Genomic DNA, 21,098 nt, shown 5'->3' on the forward strand with positions numbered 1-21,098 from the left:
CTCCCTCATAGCCTGAGTCGTCGCTTTGGGACGTTAAACCCCCATAAACCATAAACCATTTATGCACAATTATTTCCTTTAGTATCCGAAGCAGCTTCCGCAATGAAAAATCAGCTACAGTGTCCTTTAGTAAAGCACTCCGTTGCATGAGAAAAGAAAAAAGTTACAGCACCAGACAGTGCTTCCCAGGCGTACCGTAGAACTTTGAGACGTCCGTCCATCTTCATTTCTTGTTTTTGAAAAGAGATTCTTTTCTCTAGGCACAAAATGGCCCTACCATTCTATCCAGTGGGGATTTCAAATGTTGCCAGCATCACTGACTTCATGAAAACAGTTATAGACTCCTACAAAAAGTTTTAAAAGCCGTGTGCACAAACACAGATGCCTTGCCGCAAAGGAGTTAATGTGCCTTAAAATGCTTTCAAAGGTCACATACAGAGTACTGCACTATGAAAAACATTTTTTAAAATATTGTTTATTCAGAACAAATATCACAATGGATGAATGGACAAAAACTGCAAAGACATGCCATAAAAAAAGGGCTTCAAAGGTTAAAGCCACAATAAAGATAAAACTGCAACTCTGCACTTTCTTCAGGCCATTTTTAATTGTTAAGTTTGCTTCCTTACACTGACCCAAAATTAATCACAACTGCAGCAATGAAATGCTGAATTTTCAGGCCATGAGATGACATGTCATGTCATTAAAGAAATCATAACATCTTTCACATCACAGCACTTATAAGTTGTACATATAGGTATTTATTATTATGAAAATTTTCAGTACTACTTTGTGCACCCAGAGTCATGCGAGGAAGTTGGCTTAACATAAAAACCTTAACAATTAGTAAAAGGCCAGTTACACAGGTTGAGCAGCAGCACTGTAGAGTATTAAATTATTGTTTTGCAGTAAAATTTTCACCTAGATGTAGAAAAAAATGCCAAAGGAATGCTTGTGAAAAGACACTTCCTGCTGCCAAGTAACCAGACACTTCACAACACATTAGTGCCACAGGAGAAGCTACTTAGTTTGAAATATTCAAGTGGTGACACACCAAAAAGGACTACTGCACACTCGCTTACAGGAATTTCCAAGAGTGGAAAAAGGCTGGTGCAGTGAAGCAATAGTGGGCTGAAATCGCCGTATTACTTTATCCCAGTTACCTGCACACGGGCTTTTGCGCCAAGTTTCTACTGTGCCTATACATGCAGTACAGACTACAAGCCATTTACATCACTTTACGTGGCAACAGATAAATAACGTTTGAAAGACTACCATGACAACATGTTCCTCAAACCAATATGTCATTTACGCATTCAGTTTAGAAAATGGAATCTCAATTTTCATCACCAAGCAATTTTAAATGCATTAGCAGGACTTTACATGGCAACAATATATTACCTCTGAAAGACTGTCACGACTAAGTTATGAACACGCCCTAAGACCAACATGTTCTCTCTGCATATAATTTAGAGAATAGAATCTCAAGCCTTATCAGTATCTGAAAAAGAAATGCATAAATTGGTGAATTAATGTATCTTTGGTGGTATAAAAATAAACGTGCTGTATATATGAACAAATGCAGTGTCAGATGCACTGCAATTATGCTTTTGTAACAATAAGATTATTCATCAGGTCAAAGCTGTTTCCATCGGGCTGAAGTTTGTATAATTTGCCTGAGCATTCTGCCAACAGGTAGCCATACTCATCCAAGCCCCTGATCAACGCCTTGCATCCATAATCCTGCAGGGTGACCTCCTGGCCTCTGGAATAAAGAAAAGTGAATATGCCAAGTGTTATGTTAATGCAATAGCGTTAAGGCTCCCATTCTGCAGAAAATCCAGTGGCAGAGTTGTGAACGAAAAAGCGGGTGGCCCACCTGCCACCTAGGTCACGTGACCTTTTGACGTCATCACTACTTGCCCACCAGATTATGAGCAAACTGCCCACCATAGTAAGTGGCAGTTAAATTAATGATTTGTCACGAGAGGTTGCTTGGGAAGAGCAACCTAGATCTCGCAAGCCCCGCCGGTGGCTGTGTTTGAAACAGCCACCTGCCGGGGCAGCGGTGCATCACTTAACTGCTGCACTACTGCGCCAGGATTGGTAGGAGGTCTCCCCGCAATCTATGTATGTACAGAATGACCAATGCAGCATATATGGGCATATAAGTGTTATGTGATGGTGAAAGAAATAACAATATTTGTGTCTGCGAAGTGATATGCAAAGAGGACCCCAGGCCACTGAAGGGACCCATTAACGCTATTGTGTCTTACCCTTACGGAGGACCTGAAGTGTCCCTCAAGTTTTTCTGAGGCACCTTGCCACAGACTACTGTGCACTGGACAGTGGCAATGCCGGACATGCTCCTGCCTGTTAATCTTTAGTATATTAAGTGTATTTAGTGCCCACTGATGTGAAGCCCTAACTGTCACCTAATGCATGACAAACTGCACTTGCATGGAGAAGGGGAGACACTGGCAGCCACTCCCAGGCCATTTGCAGGCGTCATCACCACAGTGGCCACACTAACCCCATCAAAGCACTTCTCGTCAGATTGCTCCTCAGTACATTAAACAGTGCGTGCTACCTGTTGTAAATTTTCATTTGAGCTGTTATCTGAATCACGTGCTGAAATCTCATCCACCCATAGCACCAAAAGAGAGATGAGTGCAAAAACTGTTGCTTCTAGCAGTCAGCAAAACTCATTAGTAATGTACTTACAAACAAACAGCTGCAGTCACCTCTTAGTGTGGCCAGAATAATAGGTTTGATGCTACATTTAGATCATAAATAAATTATTAAATTAATAATGAGACTGCACTGTAAACACTCCTACCCTTCCAAGTTTAGCATTTCAAAAGGCTAACAAGCTAGCAGGCAGAGTAATTTTCGGACACCGCATCCCAAACATAGGAAGTTTGGTATCCAAGCGTCAAAAACGACCATACCAACATGCACTGTGAAAGCTAAGCTTATTTAGAAGATAGCTTATTTAGCTACAGTGTTTAGAAAAGTGTAACGTGCACTGGATGCTGCATATGAACTCATTTGATGGGTCACTTGCCACATAGCCACATAGACTAGATTACATTTAATTAGGAAGAAACAAAAAAAATAATTGGAAAGAAATAAAAGCTATTTATAGTGAGTGCCTGACTCAGTGGACACCTTAACTGTACCAAGATAAAAGGGATGAAGGGAGTGAAAAGGAAGGAGAGAGAAAGAAGTCCAGGCCATGCATACTTCAAATATGGGAAAACTACAACTGCCAAACCAATACTAATTCAAGAAACATAACTCAAGAAGCGGCCACATTTCGATCGAGGTGAAATTCTAGAGGCCCGTGTACTGTGCGATGTCAGCAAACATGAAAAAACCCCAAGTTGTCGAATTTCCGGAGCCCTTCACCACGGCATCTCTCAGAGCCAGAGTTGCTTTGGGACGTTAAACCCACATAAACCCTAAACCAAGCCATCAAGAAACAGAAGCAAGATGTAATGACACACTGAGCACACAGAATGATACCAAAATAGCATCACTGCAAGCTTTCTCCATAATAAGGTTTGAGCAAGGAATGGCTCCAAATAAATAGAGGCATACTGAAGTTTATTTTAATACTACGTGTTACCAGGTACCTCTGCTTCAAAGTAATTGGTGCGTGGTGTTTTAACATCCCAAAACTGCATGTGGGCTATGAGGGACACTGTAGTGGTGGGCTCCAGATTAATTTATTTAATCTGCAATGCTTCTGCATCTTGCCTCCATCAAAATGCAGCTGCTGTGGCCAGGATTCAATCCTGCTACCTTGGGCTCAGCAGCCGAACGCCAAAGCCATTGAACAACTGCGGCACGTGCCTTAAAGTGATTCCTTCAATGTGTCTAAATATGTTATTTATGGCCAGTACAAACATAGCACTCACCCATGAAGCCAGTATTTGTAATACTCTTGCAGTACCATGCTACTGCAACCACTTTGGAATGTAGCCACCAGAAACTCCATTTCATTCAATGTTCTAGCAATGACTTTTTCAGGTGTCAGAGGGGAAGCCACTTGCGATGTTCCAAGTTTAGATGGTGCAACTTTTACAATGTCATTGATGCAAAGAGTTGGCTGACTGTTCGAAACATTTATGCCGCAGCCTGAAAAGAACATAACCAAGTAAGAGAAAGTGAAATCAAAAGGTGCAAATCTAGTGAAGTTCTCCTTATGGCACTGTACTACTGCGTATAGCTTCCCCTGAAACATCAATTTGAGAGATGCAAAGGCCTGGTCAAGGGAACCGAAGTGGTTTCCAGGGGATTTTGGTGCTCCACCATAATGTCCACAATTCAGAATGAATAACGCATTCTTTTAGGAAATGATGCACACTACAGCTCCCTGAACAGTGTCTGTACGACTGCAAAAAGAAATTATTCTTGCACTAATGAGGTCATACCACAATATCACAGTAACTGTCCCGCAAGAATGCAATCGTGTCCAGCTTTCCTTCACAAAACTCCTGATGTTCATTTATTTTATTCTCAACAAAGTTCTAGCCTCACACAGGAGGCTGCTGCAGGAAAAGGACAAAAAATATGCGTAGCTTTCTGGTCTCTGTGGACAAAATGAACAAAAAAAACCTCTTACAATCATACAAACAGTAAAAGTAACAAAAAGCAAATAAGTCAAAGTTATGGCGCTCACTTCCAATCTAAGTTTGACAAGCAGACAAACCTAGATTGTATGTATAAACACCCCACCAGATGACACAACAGAATCGAGAGTCTACTGATCTGAAGGAAACATACCTCAGCGACTAGCAAAAAGCAGGACTGTTAAAAGTGCCATGCAGCATACACAGGATATACAAATAAAGTTTACACATACACTAACAATTTCACAAAGATTGCATCTGAGCAGGCATGAATTAAAAACCATTACTTGGCCAACATGCTTGACATCTCAAACAACCAAGCTGAAATAGCTCAACAGCACAATGGGAGATATCGGATACTGCACTTCATGCTCACCGACATAACAGGTGATGGAATCTCTATTAACTGTGGACGAGACCAAGACACCTCCCATTTTGGAGTGGGATCCATAGTAAATATCATTTGGCCACTTCACTCTGATGTTTACCATCTGAGAAGAAAACAAACAGCCATTACAAGCAATGTATCATAACCTCACACCTTAATAAAAACACACCTTGCCTTTCACCTAGCTTAACATTTTTGCATTTTGTAAGTCAATATACTGCATAGTGCATGCATAAACTGCATTCAGTTTATGCATGCACTCACACATTCACAGATGAACACAAAATCAGCTGGCCGAAGAGCATTGCCTTGAATTTCTCCGCAGCAGCCACTACTCCGTCAACACTTTTCTCAGTTCTGTAAGAACCTATGAAACTAGGTGCAACATGTTGATAGCCATTGAGCAGGCATTTCAGCAAACTCTTGTGTGATAACAGGATCTCCACTCTGCTGCCTATACTTGCATTCAATCTCGAATCATCAGCTGTATCTTTTCCAGACTGGGTGGTCTAGATGGTCTTTAGTGCTTTCTGTACGGCACGTGCTTACCTTTTGCACCTTTTGATAAATGACATATTTTCTGTAATGTAACAATGGTTCTTAAAACAACATTAGAATTAGAATGCATTTTTCTTCATGTCCTGTTGTGAGCCAACCCAACTGCATTGCTTCTGCAAGCACTGTGAAATACGTCAGAACACGGGTGTTCAACTTCCCCATATAAGTGAGCAGAAGCAACTCACTGGAAGAGATTCAGATGGTAGCAAAACTAGTCAACATAATGGAGCACAGGGGAGATGTTGATAGCATATCCTGAAGCCTCTGCTAGTGTAAAAGCAGCCCAAAGTAGACCTAAAAATTAAAGAAAACAGGTCAAATGCCAATGAAGGCAGCTTATATCGATGCCTCACTCATGATGACGATATCAACAGAGTTCTTGAATGCTAGCATAAGAAAACTAAATACAGCCTAGCTATAACACAAGGCATTAGAAGTGGAAAAGAAACGAAAAGTTGTTCATTTTGTCAACTGCAAATACAATTTGGCTGGGCAGGATGCCTTTCCACTTCCAGTAACGCATGTCAGTAAAGGCTGATTATAAAAGCCAGATATAATTTGAAATGCAATTAGAAGTAAAACTGAGAGAGAAAAATATGCAACCTTAATCTACTTCAAACCTGACATCTTAAGGCACCAAAAACAGTTCCTGGAACGCTACATTCAGACGACACAACAGCACAATTACAATGGCATTCTAACAATGACCCTGCATTTTTTTTTTCTTTACTCACCTAACTTTTGGTAACCCATCTCAACCCATCTTTAGTGTGCAACAACAGTACCTTTCCTTGGCTCCCAGCAAGTGCTGCAGCAATATAAAGCAAGACTTTGCAAGCAGTTCAACATATTACCTCCCTTCTTTCTAAGCTCCCATTATTAGCTGCACAAGTGTTTACTAACTGCAAGTTAAACATAAGGCCAAGTCAGTGAATGATTTAATGCTACATGGTCAGGTTACCTCATAGCCCTCAGTGCAACGAACAGCTTTAGCCACAGCCAGGGCAGCAAGATGCTGGACAAATGGACTTTTCTGGCCCAGTGGTGAATTCAGTGGCACTTGCAGGCACACAGTGAACATGGCACAGCCAGGAGGACCGAGCCAGGCATTGCCTCCTCGACCTGGTAATGCAATGCCACAACTGGAGTTTACTGCAACTGCTCCTAGCATTGCTTCGAACATCTTACAAGAACAACAGGTATACACTGACATGCACCTCAAGTCATGCACCAAGTCAGCATTGACAAAACACCATGCAAAACAGGCAAGTACTTCACTGAAACACTTCTGCTACGCTTTTTGTAATTTAAAAAAAAAAAAAACTTGAACTAGTATCATTGTAGGTTCTTACAATCTTTTCCACTAGTGTTAAGCATTCACTGCTGTTATATATATCAACAGCACACCTTATATGTGGCCCTGTTCATAAAAATATGGTGGCTCGTGGTGGCTCTATGACTGTCTTTATGCATCACAAGCAAATATGTGAACAAGATAGAACCAGGCAAATTTTGAAGCAAGTTATTCTAGTCTAATGGAATAAAAAGAACCATCTCACCAAATAAAAGAGAGAGAGAGAGAAAAGCTCAAAATGCAGTTCAGAATGTCACACAGTTTTAACTGTTACACCGCAAATATGTTACTCTTGTCGCAAATGGGTTGCAAGCCCCAAGGGTAGCGTTGGCCTGGCGGCCTGGGGCACAGCTGGAAACATACGAAGGTCCCGGCAAAGGATGAGTCGACTGGCAACAGAACAACTTGTTTATTCTGGCATCGCAAAAGAGCAGCCGGTTAGGGCGACCATGTTACTCGAAGGAAGAAATCGAAGTCCCTCTTCGGCGTCCGGGGCAGCTGCTTTTTATACCCTCGGAGTCGAGGGCAAGAAGGAACGGCTAGGGATGAGTCGCACGAGACGGCGACGCACGGACATGTTGAGACGTGAAGTGACGCGTCCGCCGGGCCGGCGCCGGTCAGACCTCCTCGCCTCCCAGTTGGGGAGCTCCTCTCCCCGGCTGCCGCGCTTTGACAAGCGTGGGCACCAACATGCACACACACACACACGCACACACGACAACACGTGGCATCGAAACCTGCCTGGACGCGCTTGACGGGAGGCGTTACGGCAGCACTGAACGGGCCCAAAATGACCGCCACTTTGAACGAAGCCCCGGCGTCCGTTGCATCCGCGTCGGCTATACCGCGCGTCGTAGGCGAAACGTAACAGACCGCCCCGCCGGGAGAAGGAGATCCCGATGGTCAGGGGACTGCATCCGCTGTCCGGAGGGATGTCGCTCGATGATGCTCGTAATCGAAACCGGTCGTCCCTCGACGTTGCTTGAGCGCAGCGCACAGAGAAGGCCTCGTTCTCAGGTTCAGGTTCAAACAGGGCACTGCAAAATGACTTCGGGAGAGTTGTCATTTTTGTGCTCGTTCCCAGCAAGCGTTAGAACTACGCCGAAACGCAACCGCTCAGTCAGCAAGCACGAGACAACCCTCACTAAGCTCTGCCAGGCTCTTTCCCCTTTTATACTACTGCCTAGTTCCTTACAGTAGTCAAGCAGCACTCAGAATGCGTCCACAAATTGGAAAATTGCACTAGAAAGCACATAATCACTTTGAAACACTAAACAAAAGCAATATGTTAAAAATCCTGCCTCAGGAAGAAAACATCAGTAACAAACAACTTTGAGGCGGATTCCTACGTTAGGGGCTTCAACTTAAGCCATCGGCGTTACCGTTGAGACTCCCCTTTTTGTAACGCACCTCAAAGGAATATTGTTGCAAAGCGAGGCTCCAGCGCAGGAGGCGGCCATTTTTGGGAGAGATGGTCTGCAGCCATTGGAGAGGGCAGTGATCCGTCTCAATGATAAACCTCGAGCTGGCTAGGTAGCATGACAATTTCTGAACGGCCCACACGAGACACGCACACTCTTTCTCGGTGGCGCTGTACGCCTGCTCACGACAGGTCAGCTTACGACTAGCATACAGGACGGGGTGTTCCACTTCTCCATTGTCCCTTTGGCACAGTACAACGCCCATGCCTCGCTCACTAGCATCGCACTGAACAACGAACCCTTTTGTGTAGTCTGGCGATCGTAGCACAGGCTGGCTTGTTAGGGCGCTCTTTAAGGCGCTAAAAGTTCTTTCCTTTGTCTCGCTCCAGACGACTGTTTGGGGCTCTGTTTTTCTTAGAGCATCCGTCAGGGGAGCCGCGATATCGGAGTGCCTGGGGATGTACCTCTGATAGTAGCCGGCGACACCTAAGAACGACCGAATATCGGTCTTCGTGCGCGGTTGCGGGAAGTCTCGCACAGCGGCCACCTTTATTTCAGAGGGGCGGCGACGACCCTGTCCAATCACGTGACCGAGGTAGACAACCTCGGCCTGTGCTAATTGGCACTTTGGAGCCTTGACTGTCAAGCCCGCTTCGCGCAGGCGGGTTAGCACTGCCCGCAAGTGTGCCATATGCTCAGACCAGGATGCGGAGAATATCGCTACGTCGTCTAAATACGGTAAAGCGAATTCTTCCTGTCCCCGCAACACTTTGTCCATGAGGCTTGAAAAGCAGTATGGCGCGTTCTTCAAACCAAAACTCAAAACTTTAGGACGGAATGTTCCCATTGGTGAAATGAACGCCGCATACCTACTAGCCTCTTCTGTAAGTGGAACCTGCCAATAACCCCTAACAAGATCTCGGGTGGAAATAAACTGAGCGCTACTAACTTTCTCAAGGCGCTCCTCGATGTTAGGGATCGGATAAATTTGATCCTTAGTGATGGAATTAAGCCTGCGGTAGTCGACGCAAGGACGAGGTTCCTTGCCCGGTACCTCAACTAAAATCAAACGGGAGGTATAATCACTCTCACCCGCCTCAATAACACCGAGCTGTAGCATTTTCTTTACCTCAGCCTCCATAATATCGCGCTGGCGGGGTGACACCCGGTACGCCTTGGATCGTACTGGCTCTGGGGAGGTAAGTTCTATATCATGAGTAAGGACAGAAGTCCTACCAGGCCTCTCAGAGAACTGACCTTGAAACTCTTGTAAGAGTTGGTGTAGTTCGGTTTTCTGCTCAGCCGATAGCGGTGCTTTAATGATTAAGTCACTAATGACCTGATCAGTGTCTTCCCTGTTCGTCACTGAGCCTAGTCCCGGAAGCTCTTCTAACTTTCCCGTGTCGGGCATTTCCTCTCCTGTACCTGGTGCCTTCAACGCTACAGGCTCAATTTTATCCAGTTCTGACGTGCTCGGAATATCAGCTTGCTGCGCCTCCGACCCTTTTTCATTGTTCGACAACGTTGGCCCCGCAACTACCGCCTTTGCAGCGAGCTCCCGAACTCTCGATCTGGTTAAGGCCTGAACGCTAGCCTCACCAAACAAAAGCCCCTTCTCGCGCAGGAGGTGATCGGACCTGTTCGAAAATAGGTACGGGTACTGGGGGGGCAGCATAGATGACACTACGGCCTCCGTCTCAAGTGCTCCGAAAGGTCCTTCAATAAGCACTTTTGCTACGGGCAGACACACGCTGTGAGCTTCCACGGCTTGCTTGATCCATGCGCACTCGCCCGTGAACATATCGGGTTCTACGTAAGAAAGGTGAACTACATCTATTGTAGCTGCGGAATCACGAAGCACTCGGCACTCTTTCCCGTTCACGAGGAAGTCTCGCATGTAAGGCTCGAGAAGCTTCATGTTCTCGTCAGTGCTACATAATGACAAACACACGACTTTTCTTTTTGTTTCTGGACACTGCGCCGAAAAGTGACCCGGCTTCTGGCACGTATAACACACGCGCGCTTGCCTCCTCTCGAACCGCTTTCTGCGTTCGGCTTCGGCTGCCGCCGTCTCCTTACGTTCGGTCGGACTGCTTTCACTCGCATCCGCACTACGTGTGTCCCCCCTTGCTCTCATGGGTGTGAACTTCGGCCTCTCAGACTTGGAGCCAAATTCACCCTTTTGACCGTCCTTAGCTCCGCGAGCCCGACGCGTCACAAACTCCTCGGCTAGCTCGGCGGCTTTAGCCACTGTACTAACGTCTGGCCTATCCAAGACCCAGTACCGCACGTTCTCAGGTAACCGACTATAAAACTGTTCCAGCCCGAAACACTGCAGAATTTTCTCGTGGTCACCAAACGCTTTCTCTTCTTTGAGCCACTCCTGCATGTTTGACATAAGCCTGTAGGCAAACTCTGTATATGACTCACTTCTGCCTTTTTCATTTTCCCGAAACTTCCGACGGAACGCCTCCGCTGACAGCCTGTACTTTTTTAGCAGACTCGATTTCACTTGGTCGAAATCCTCTGCCTCCTCTCTCTTCAAGCGAGCGACTACGTCGGCCGCCTCGCCGGGTAACAAAGTGAGCAAGCGCTGTGGCCACGTTTCCCGAGAGAACCCCTGCTTCTCGCACGTTCGCTCAAATTTAACCAGGAACAAACCAATGTCCTCTCCAAGCTTAAACGGCCGCATCAGGTCAGTCATTTTGAACGATACCCGCTCTCCTGCACCGTGTGCCTGACTTCCATTACGAGCGCGTTCCATCTCTACCTCGAGACACTTCATTTCCAAAGCGTGTTGACGGTCGCGCTCTTCTTTCTCTTTCTCTTTTTGTTCTTTACGTTCGCGCTCGTCTTTCTCTTTTTGCTCCCTCTCCTCAATGGTCTCAAGGCATTCCGACAGCTCGTCATCCTCAGCCTCCAACTCAAGAATAGCCCTTAGCAGTTCTGGTTTTCTGAGTTTGTCTGAGACATTCAGACCCAACTCTCTTGCAAGCTCCAGCAATTTCGGTTTGCGCAACGACTTCAAATCCATGGCTGCTCCGAATGCTGCTTTCTCTACTGCCTACTATTGTCTTGCCGCAAACTAACCCGGCAGCAACGACAACACAATTACCAGCTCTGTTTCTGACACTAACAAAAGCCTGGCAAAACTCAGAAGAAGAAAGTCCCGCACTCACCAAACCTCGCAGCCAAGAATTCAGCGCAGTCGTTCCGCTGCAGGCAACCAGTCATCACACAGGGCTCGTTGCACTGCTCCCGGATGGTCGTTGAGCTGCTCAGCATACAGTTGACCGCATATCTTCGCTGCTGGCCTCCGTTGTCGCGATCTCACCGCTGGCAACCAGTTGTTGCAAATGGGTTGCAAGCCCCAAGGGTAGCGTTGGCCTGGCGGCCTGGGGCACAGCTGGAAACATCCGAAGGTCCCGGCAAAGGATGAGTCGACTGGCAACAGAACAACTTGTTTATTCTGGCATCGCAAAAGAGCAGCCGGTCAGGGCGACCACGTTACTCGAAGGAAGAAATCGAAGTCCCTCTTCGGCGTCCGGGGCAGCTGCTTTTTATACCCTCGGAGTCGAGGGCAAGAAGGAACGGCTAGGGATGAGTCGCACGAGACGGCGACGCACGGACATGTTGAGACGTGAAGTGACGCGTCCGCCGGGCCGGCGCCGGTCAGACCTCCTCGCCTCCCAGTTGGGGAGCTCCTCTCCCCGGCTGCCGCGCTTTGACAAGCGTGGGAACCAACATGCACACACACACATGCACACACGACGACACGTGGCATCGAAACCTGCCTGGACGCGCTTGGCGGGAGGCGTTACGGCAGCACTGAACGGGCCCAAAATGACCGCCACTTTGAACGAAGCCCCGGCGTCCGTTGCATCCGCGCCGGCTATACCGCGCGTCGTAGGCGAAACGTAACACTCTACACTGTTAGCTCGGATCAGTGGCTGACTGATGGTTTGTGCACAGTGCAGAGAAATCGGGTTCAAAGTCATATTTTAGTTCTTTTTTTTTTGAGTTTTAAAGAACTGTTTACTTAGCTGACTTTTTAGTGACAAGAGTAGGCTGACCCTGCAGAAAGGTATCTAGCTGGTTCATACTTCTATGCTGCGAGTTGCTATGCTATACCTAAAGGACAGTGGCAATACTGAATAATGAATTATGACTGAAATAGAACAGGAAAAAAACCACCAATGCTAGAACTGGGCTGAAGAGGAAAGAAGGTACCCTGGCAAACATAGCCTATTTTATAGCAATTAAATTTGACAATAAAAAAATTTCAAGAAGTTCATTGTAGACTTTATAAAACAAAAATTAGTTTTCATTTCAAAAAATGTTCTGCTGCTAAAAAATGCCCTTTCCAAGTATGTGACCACAAACTCACTGTACCACGCATCTGAACAAATAAACAGAAGCTATCATTTTTTACAAAAGTTAACAAACACAGCTGGATAGCTTTTACAAGTGATAAATGCATCTATACAATGGTTCTAGTAATCACTTCTCATAAATATACCTACCTACACCATTCAGCTGGCGTGTGGCGATTGCAACAGATCCATGGATGGACTGCAAACTGAACAGAAAGGAAGGGAATAAAAATCTACACAAATCTTACTAGTCAGATGCTCTGGCTTCGTGTGTCACAAGCACTAAACAGAACCTGCTATGGTTATTTCCAAGATTTTAGGACTAAATTGCCGGCTATGTTACAGCACCATTTTCTGCAACTATGTGAATTTCATTACATGTTCTGCCAAAGACAGTACATCCTGGCTATCATTCCTTAATAGGCAATCTATCAATATGAGAAGCAACCTAAAACATTAAAAAGCTTCCTTAAAAACTTGGCTCACGTAGACACGCATAGACAGAAGTAGGCAGAAAACACATTGCTGTTCTGAATGCATTCACATGAGACATAGCAGAGGAGTAATGGCATGTGCAAATGTACCACCAACACTGTCATGCACACACATACACTACTTCCCAATGTTTGCTAGCCAATTTTAGCGGAGCTGAACTGCTACAATGTGCTCGACTTCTTTTTGCACCCATGCAATAACCTTCACAAAAACAACGAGGCTGCGTTCCCTCAAGTCAATTATATGCTATGCTTTTCATTTGCAAAAAAAAAACAACTACCCTTCACATTTAGTTGTTTGTTCATTTTTCTACTACCAGAAATGGCCGGAGCCACCATGGTGGCCGAGTGGTTACGGCGCTCGGCTGCTGACCCGAAAGACGCGGGTTCGATCCCAGCCATGGCGGTCGCATTTCAATGGAGGCAAAATTCTAGAGGCCCGTGCCCTGTGCGACATCAGTTCACATTAAAGAACCCCAGGTGGCCGAAATTTCCGGAGCCCTCCACTACGGCGTCTCTCATAGCCTGGGTCGCTTTGGGGCGTTAAACCCTCATAGACCAAACCAAATCAGAAATGGCCAGTGCAAGGCTTCAAAATAGGTGATAAAACTGATTAAAGTGACAGACTCTTCACAAGCCACCACACCAAAAGCAACAGCACATGACAGGCGAAACAGCATTTTGAAAAGCCGAAGCACATGTAGTACAACTAAAAAAGAAATGTTATCTCACGCTTTTATAGCTGTCATGGTGGTTGTCGCATTCTCAACAAAAAGGGCTAGCCGGCCCAAGCTGTGTGTCCTCAATGCTGAGAAGTAGATAGCACTGTTGAAAGCTGGGCTGCAGAAAAATGTATCACCAGATGGAATGATCACAGGTAGGCAGTCAACTGTAGCCGTCATGGATGCAGCCTTGTCTTCTGTGACATAGCAAAAGCTGACATTGCCATCCACGAATACACCAGATGCAGTCTGTGGTCTAGACAAAAAATCCTGAAGCACTTCCTGCATGACAAACGGGATGAGGACAGAGCAGTTTTTACTCCAACAGTAAAGGTCACAAAAAACGTGGCAGAATCCAAAACCACAACTGAACACTATACAATTCCTAAATACATCTGTGCCCTGCTAATACGATCCCCGTAATATCGACGAATTGAATCAGGCATAATTTGTAACGTTTTCAATGCATTAGCCCCTCGTTAATAAGAAAACTTGCTGTCCGAACAATGGACAGGGTGAAACAGCACAAAGGTCATTCGGGCCTATGTATTTTTGTCACGTTAATGTGGACAGCAATGAGAACACACCTCAACTGCCCCAACCGGATATTTCGTTTCCTGTATTTTGAGCACAGAACACCAGAGAAAGGGAGCTCGAATGCACAAAAGCATATTTTTTTGTGGTTTCATGCTTAACACTGCCAAGGTGCTCAGTTATTCTGCATTGCTATTTGTTCTACTGCATAAATGGCTGTGAAGGAAATGCTCTCTGCTGCTTACACAAAGTTGAGAACCGAATGAGTACAGATATGTACTAACTGTTCATGGGATGTGAAAAACCATAGCAAGAGATATGTCATCATGCATCTCATGGACCGCTAGGTGTCCCAGACTGCACTACAATATTTTAAAGATAACAGCTACGAGAATAACACACTTGAAGCTGCCAAGAATTTGATTATTTTCCACTTCACTGCTGACCAGTATGCACACAAGCATGCCTTATTCATAATGTTTTTTTTTTTACTTTTTCTTCGCAATTCGTTGTTACGGACTAGCAGAGAAAGTTGGGCTAGTTGGGTGACGCTTACTTTGAAGGAAAAACACTGTGCAAACAGGGACGTTGGATGAAGAATGAGAAGTACACCTTACATGTGCTACATTAAAGCGCTTGTAGTGTCTGCTTCTCGTTATTCGTCGAACACCCTCTTCGTGCTGTTTTTCCTTCAAAACAAATGTTATTACGGACAACTTGTTTGTTTAATGGGCAGTTTTGCTCAGGAACCAAAGTGTCCGTACCGTTAAGTCATGACTTTATACATTCATGTCAACAATGTAGACTGACCTTTGTTGCTGTGAAGATATTTCCTGTGGACAACTTGTGAGATGCATTGAGGCTGCAGTTTAAGCGAAAGTGTTTTGATAATATGTTTCGCAACATTGATATCCTGCCCTCATTTGCCTTCTTTAGGAGCGCAAACACATCTTCGGATGTACCAAAGAACACTGGGTCAAGTTCCAAGTGAATCTGAAAAGCATATACACATAGAATGCTCTGCACACAAATAACCAAGGTTTTGAACTACCAACTGCTTAGCAAAATACGACTTTAAAAGGAAGTACTGTAGGCAACACCCTCTGTTTTTGAGCTTAGTTCATATCAAGCAGTTGGAAGTTTCATATTCTACTAGCCCTGTAGAATCAAATACAATGAAAATGAACAACCCATGCCCTGAACATAGGTTTAATGAGATTCTCCCACACAAATATGCACCTAAGCTTTGCATCTTAGATCACATGCATAAGGGATCTGACAAGCTAATGGATACCAAGACCACATTATCATAACTCCCGTTGAGTATGCATATGAGATAACTTAAACTAAAAGCAAAATAGCAAAAAGGAAATGTTAAGATAAATACAAAATGTGATAACTCAGGCCTGGAAGTTTAGACACTTGTCTAAAAATGCCTGTAAATGCCTAAATATGTTATTCTGGCACTTGCCTGCCTTTCTGCAGGTTTTATGTTAAATATGTCCATTTTGGCAAACTTATGAGAAAAATTCCTCCCCCTCCTAGACAGAAAGCAATGAAGACAACAACAAAGTACCAAAAACCGGATGACTTTGTTTAAAGAACAACCCCTTAAAAACTGGCCATAAGGTACAAGACAGCTGGTAAGCCGTGTTAGTTGAAGATTTTGTACAGTGCCATTTGTCCCGGATTGTAGAATTGCAAATGGGGTGTTTGTGCTTAGCGGGGAATTGTGCTTCTCTCAGGGAAAGTTAGGAGTGTTGGGGGAGGAAGCGGTACTGGTTCTGAAGCTGTGTGGAAAAGTTTTACGTTATCTCCACTATGGGGATATGCCATCAAGTGGCTGAATTTCTCGGTATCTGGCCACAGCAAGCATGATCCGTCTTAAAATGGTTCGCAGGAGAGCCGATGTTTCAGCTCGTTTCCATCCATTCTTGTGAGCCCAGGTCTACAGGTAATCCCTTTGATTCTTCATGGGTGTGGTTGTGATTATGTGAGTCCTTGTTTAGCTGCCCATTTTGGATGAGCATGATAAGAACGATCTTGATATAGATAAGTGTGGAGGGAGCAACCAACTCAGTAGCAAGTAAATGCTACATTGCATTCAGGTGGCATGCAGGCGAAGGCAGCTTTGCATGTCAAGACGTTAACTACACAACTGCAGCACTCTGTAGACTGGTACTTTATTCGGGGAAAGGGTAAAGTCAATGTGATTGTTTCGGACATCAGACGTGTGCTTCGGCTCCATGAAGTGATAAGCTCAGCCCCCGTGAATTCTCTCATTTTTATTTCACACTACTGGCCTCAAGTGACATGTTAAGAAGTTGTTCAAAGTATAAGGCCTTTACTGTGGAAAACAAATGAACCGCCAAGTATCAGAACCTAAGTATGCTTCCATAATGCGATACAGCGCGAATAAAGACGGGGACGAAGCGAGACAAGACACCACAGCTAAGTATGCTGTTTATCGCTGTGTGCAACCAAGAGTGGAAGCTGTCTGTGCCCTACTAATGTGACCAGGTTGTATGCTGTTCCTTTATAACAGCAGTATGATGGGGTCAACAATAGCAAATTTTAGATTTTTATTATCTCAATTGCTATTAAGCAATAAAAATTATTACATGTCACTTACTTTTGGATCTTAAGCGCCTGTTACATGATTTTTCAGAGCTTAAATGCCTGCCCATTTAGGGGTTTTTTTGTGCCTGTATGCTGCCTGTAGCAATAACCTTTCACCGACAAATGCGATTTGACTCTGAAAATGACATGGACATTGGCTGTCTCATGTCCTCCTTTTTCATTGTGTTGCATACTTAAACAATAAGCCTCATTAAACTTCGCCATTTAAAAGAGCAGGAGGACGCAGCCACAGTTGCTGAAGTGAATTTCCAGTCTAGTTAACGTGGCTAAGCATGAAGCTTTCCCGACACGGATGCAACGTTAGTTGGATTTGATAACTAAACTCAGATCAATTTTTTGTGCACCTCCCTTTCTGCTTAGGAGATATGTTCAGATCCTCACCTAAAACACACCAAGTTATATTTGAAAGATATACTGCGTACAGAGAAATTTTTCCTGATCAAGTGGCTATTGAGATTCTTTCTTTATACTGTCATTTATATTTTAATCTAAATCACTTTGTACTATAAACAAGTTACACTTTAAACTACAAGGAGAAAAAAAAATGGCATAAAGACTATTACACGATGCAACAGTTAGGAACAGATAAGTAATGTTCACCTACGCATTCATAAGAAGTTTTGACAGATGTCAAATAGAACACAGCGTCATATGGGCATGGGCCCACCTAAATCTGGTTATCAAATGTAAGGCACAGAAAAAAAATAGGCACGAAAATAACCATCAGACATATATGAGGCACTGTGTAGCACAGAATGTGGCTCAAGTCCCTGCCTTAAGGCACGCACCAAGGACATACAAGACCTACGAGGTAAACAGTAACCTCTTTGGTTAATTTTTGGCTAACATGCAGTACCTACACATTAAATTTTACGTATAATGCAACTACAAGTCTAGCCATAGCTAAAGGAGATATGTATAATGGGAAACCAAATTAGCAGACATTTCCAGCTTATCTTCAACCCGATGCAGCTTGCTCCTACAAAACCAGCCCAGATGGTGTTTAATAATGTCGGCATGTTTCACTACTGCTCCACTAATTATAGCGTACTGATTAATAAAATCAAATTTTATTTATTTTATTTGAAAATACCGCAGCCCCATGCAGGGCCTATAGCAGAAGTGGGCTACATAAAATATATTAAAATACAATTTCACGCACCAAGAGCACATGGCCACAATAAAATATAAACACAATGCCTCCGCATGTCACGACGACTTAATTGCAGACACAACTCAGAAATCGATAATGATCAAATGTTGCCATGTAAAAAGTTTTAACCCTCCACAGTATGTGGAAAGAAGCTGCTGTATTTGAAAGCATTAATATATATGTGCAAAAAAAGGTTGGATATTAAGATTATGATGGCTACTAGTTGCAGATGGTTGTGAAAACAAGATATGGTTACCATCTGAAAGGCAGCAAGGAGAGTGCACTATAGATTGGAGAACCTTTAAGGAATAAGCTTTCCGGCGGGTTGACAGCGGACTTGAGTTTAGGGGGAACATGCCAGATGAGGGTGAAAATGATAGTCACAGCGGCGGTAAACAAATCTTGCAGCTTTCCGTAGCGCAGATAAAATTAAATCTGCGCAATGGAAAGCTGCAAGATTTATTTGCCGCGACTATCTTGGTCAAAGTATTCATGTCCACAGAAATAGAACCACTTGCCTCAGACAAAAGTGCCAATCCTCCGTTGCTACTTCCTCGAAGCTCAAACACAAGGCCTGCACCCTCTTGGTCAAGTGCGACAGTTTTAACCCTGCAATTCTGGTCAAACTGGTATAGTACTTGACCTCTCAGCACTGCAATGTCTTCTGCTGCTTCATGTACTACTGTAGCAATGGCTTCGGGTCCTAAAGAGTGTTCCATGTACCGAACACCAGGCAAATCCAGCTTTGCAGCCATGACAAGAAGATTCCCTCCACGAAAAAAATATTCTGTGAAGATCCGTCTTGTTGTGCTGCTCATGTCGGTGCATGCAACAATAAGGAGTTTAGTATTGGCTAACCAAGGAGTGCTTTTGACCTGCAAAAGGTAGACACAAATCAAACAACTGACAATGGCTAACAAGCAGTTTGCTTCTAAGCCAGCAATAAATATTAAGCTCAGATGCACAATGTTGTACAAGTCCTGTAGAGTCTGTAGCATAAATAAGGGCAGTGCAATTTTTAACGTTAAAGGGCAAAAAGTTATTAGCGAAACCCTTAGCCTACAACAGCTACCAACCTGCGGGGGAAAGAATGATTTCTAGAAGTATAACGAAGTAGAAAAGTTGCAAAAGGGCAGCCATTTCGTCCAGTTGGCGTGGGTTTATCTTGAAATTTCAACAGCTCGAAGAACGGGACAAGCAGCGCTCGTCCTGTTGTCTCTTTCTTGTCCCGTCCTTTGTGCTTTTTTTTTTAAGTAGAAAAACTGATTCCCTGAACTCTCCTGTGCTTGTGGAACGGCTGTTTCTTGGGTGTTACGTTTTCAGTACGCAGCGTTCCTCCTGACCCCGAGAGATATACTCTGCGCGTTTCGTGCTAAAATTGTGCTACACCAGCAATATACAGAAACAAGGAAAGAGAACGTTTCCTGGTGCATATGTCAGAACTCTCGAAGGACACTGACCAAGGGTGATAAGGCACATACAAACCTGGTGCTCCGAGAGTGAATAAATGACATAGTGATCGGGGCTGAGACACATGCCTAGCGTTTCCTTTACAGCATGAAAACGAGGTTGGCGCGATCCATCTTCATTTGTGAAAATGAGCACATTTGGGGGCTTGTGTGGTGCCATGCCAGACGATCCTAGGATGCCCGAGACATCGCAAGCACCGGGCGAAGCCACTCCACGTAAAGGAAGCTGCGGTAAAACCCAGCAATTAACTCAAGCGTCACAGTTCTCTCGCCCACGCTAAGGCACGAGGAATACAAACGCACCAGGAAGTACGAAGACGGCCGAAAGGACACCCGTCGAATGACATGTAGGATCATTTATAGATGCAAAACTGATGTCAACATGTGGACAAAAACGACGAAAAGAGCAAGCACAGCGGAACACGGTGGGCGCCGTGCGCCCCACAGCACTAGCGGAGCTACAGAAATTTACAGAAGTGATCCGGATATGCGCGGCAAGGCGTGCACGTAAAATGGCACATCACGATTATATCATGGGCAATGATGAGAAAAGCAACCATTGAGAAAAATTCCTTGTGTAAGCAGAGAACGTAAACAACTGAAATCACAACACCGTGGCGCTGCATTCGGTTCCTTGTGAGTAATGCCTCTTTCCTTTATTGAAGTTTTCACGTAAACAAAACGCGACCACGGTCGCATCTCATAGCAGAGAATCTGCTGGTCGAAAGACCGCTGCACGGCCGTCATAAAGCGTGACGACGCAAGCCACTTGCAGCAACAGCAACGGTTGCTGCGCCACATCAGACCACCTGCCCGCCAACGTTTTCGGAAAGTCAGTAGCGCATGCGTTTCACCAATAGGTTTCACCACGTGGGTTTCACAGCTCAGCGATCCACTCCGCTGGCTCCGCTCGGAAGGCGGCTGAAGCGGTGGTCGTGGGAACTAGTGGCGCTGTAGTCGCTATAGTCGAGCTTTTCTACATCGTCTGCCGGCGCAGCAGTTTCGTTCGCTGCAATAACAACAGTATTGTCGAGTATTAATAATAATAATTGGTTTTGGGGAAAGGAAATGGCGCAGTATCTGTCTCATACAGTATTGTGCGTTTTTATCGTGAAGACTCAAAAGTTTCCACGCCTCAACCGCTGGCTCAATTGCGATGAAACTGCACACAGAGCTTGTGTATTATGGTAACTTTTGTATCGTGGCAAGTTTGACAACGGTACTTACTGAGTTGAGCCGTGCATGATGCGAAAACGTAATCGTCTACGTAGAGATCGGCGAACCAAAACCCGCAGACGACGTTTTTTCGCTGAATGGCGGCAGTGGCGACATCTGTTTTCGGCAGTAGAAAGCGT

At 44.7% G+C, this 21,098-nt stretch overlaps 1 protein-coding gene across 1 annotated transcript; it reads right to left on the reverse strand.

Moving 5' to 3' along the window:
• Window positions 1–455: 455 nt before the first annotated feature.
• On the reverse strand, window positions 456–20,516 carry LOC144113282 (biotin--protein ligase-like). The gene is made up of 10 exons (XM_077646270.1): window positions 20,047–20,516; window positions 19,760–19,969; window positions 18,793–19,149; window positions 15,292–15,474; window positions 13,958–14,229; window positions 12,882–12,937; window positions 6,545–6,705; window positions 5,014–5,128; window positions 3,924–4,143; window positions 456–1,765 (listed from the first exon to the last, which is right to left on the reverse strand). Exons 1-10 carry the CDS (start codon window positions 20,098–20,100, stop codon window positions 1,603–1,605), a joined length of 1,791 nt encoding a protein of 596 aa, XP_077502396.1. The 5' UTR covers window positions 20,101–20,516; the 3' UTR covers window positions 456–1,602.
• Window positions 20,517–21,098: the final 582 nt, after the last annotated feature.

The sequence above is a fragment of the Amblyomma americanum genome, chromosome 1 (assembly GCF_052857255.1).
Source record: "Amblyomma americanum isolate KBUSLIRL-KWMA chromosome 1, ASM5285725v1, whole genome shotgun sequence".
NCBI classification, from domain to species: Eukaryota; Metazoa; Arthropoda; class Arachnida; order Ixodida; family Ixodidae; genus Amblyomma; species Amblyomma americanum.

Excerpts from the sequence above, each read along its gene's own strand:
- LOC144113282 (XM_077646270.1), bottom strand. The coding sequence starts at position 20,100 with ATGATCCTACATGTCATTCGACGGGTGTCCTTTCGGCCGTCTTCGTAC. Across the intron at positions 12,938-13,957 it reads ACCATGACAGCTATAAAAGC|TTTGCAGTCCATCCATGGAT; the intron begins GTGAGATAACAT and ends CTTTCTGTTCAG. Across the intron at positions 4,144-5,013 it reads TTCCATCACCTGTTATGTCG|GCTGCGGCATAAATGTTTCG; the intron begins GTGAGCATGAAG and ends TGTTCTTTTCAG.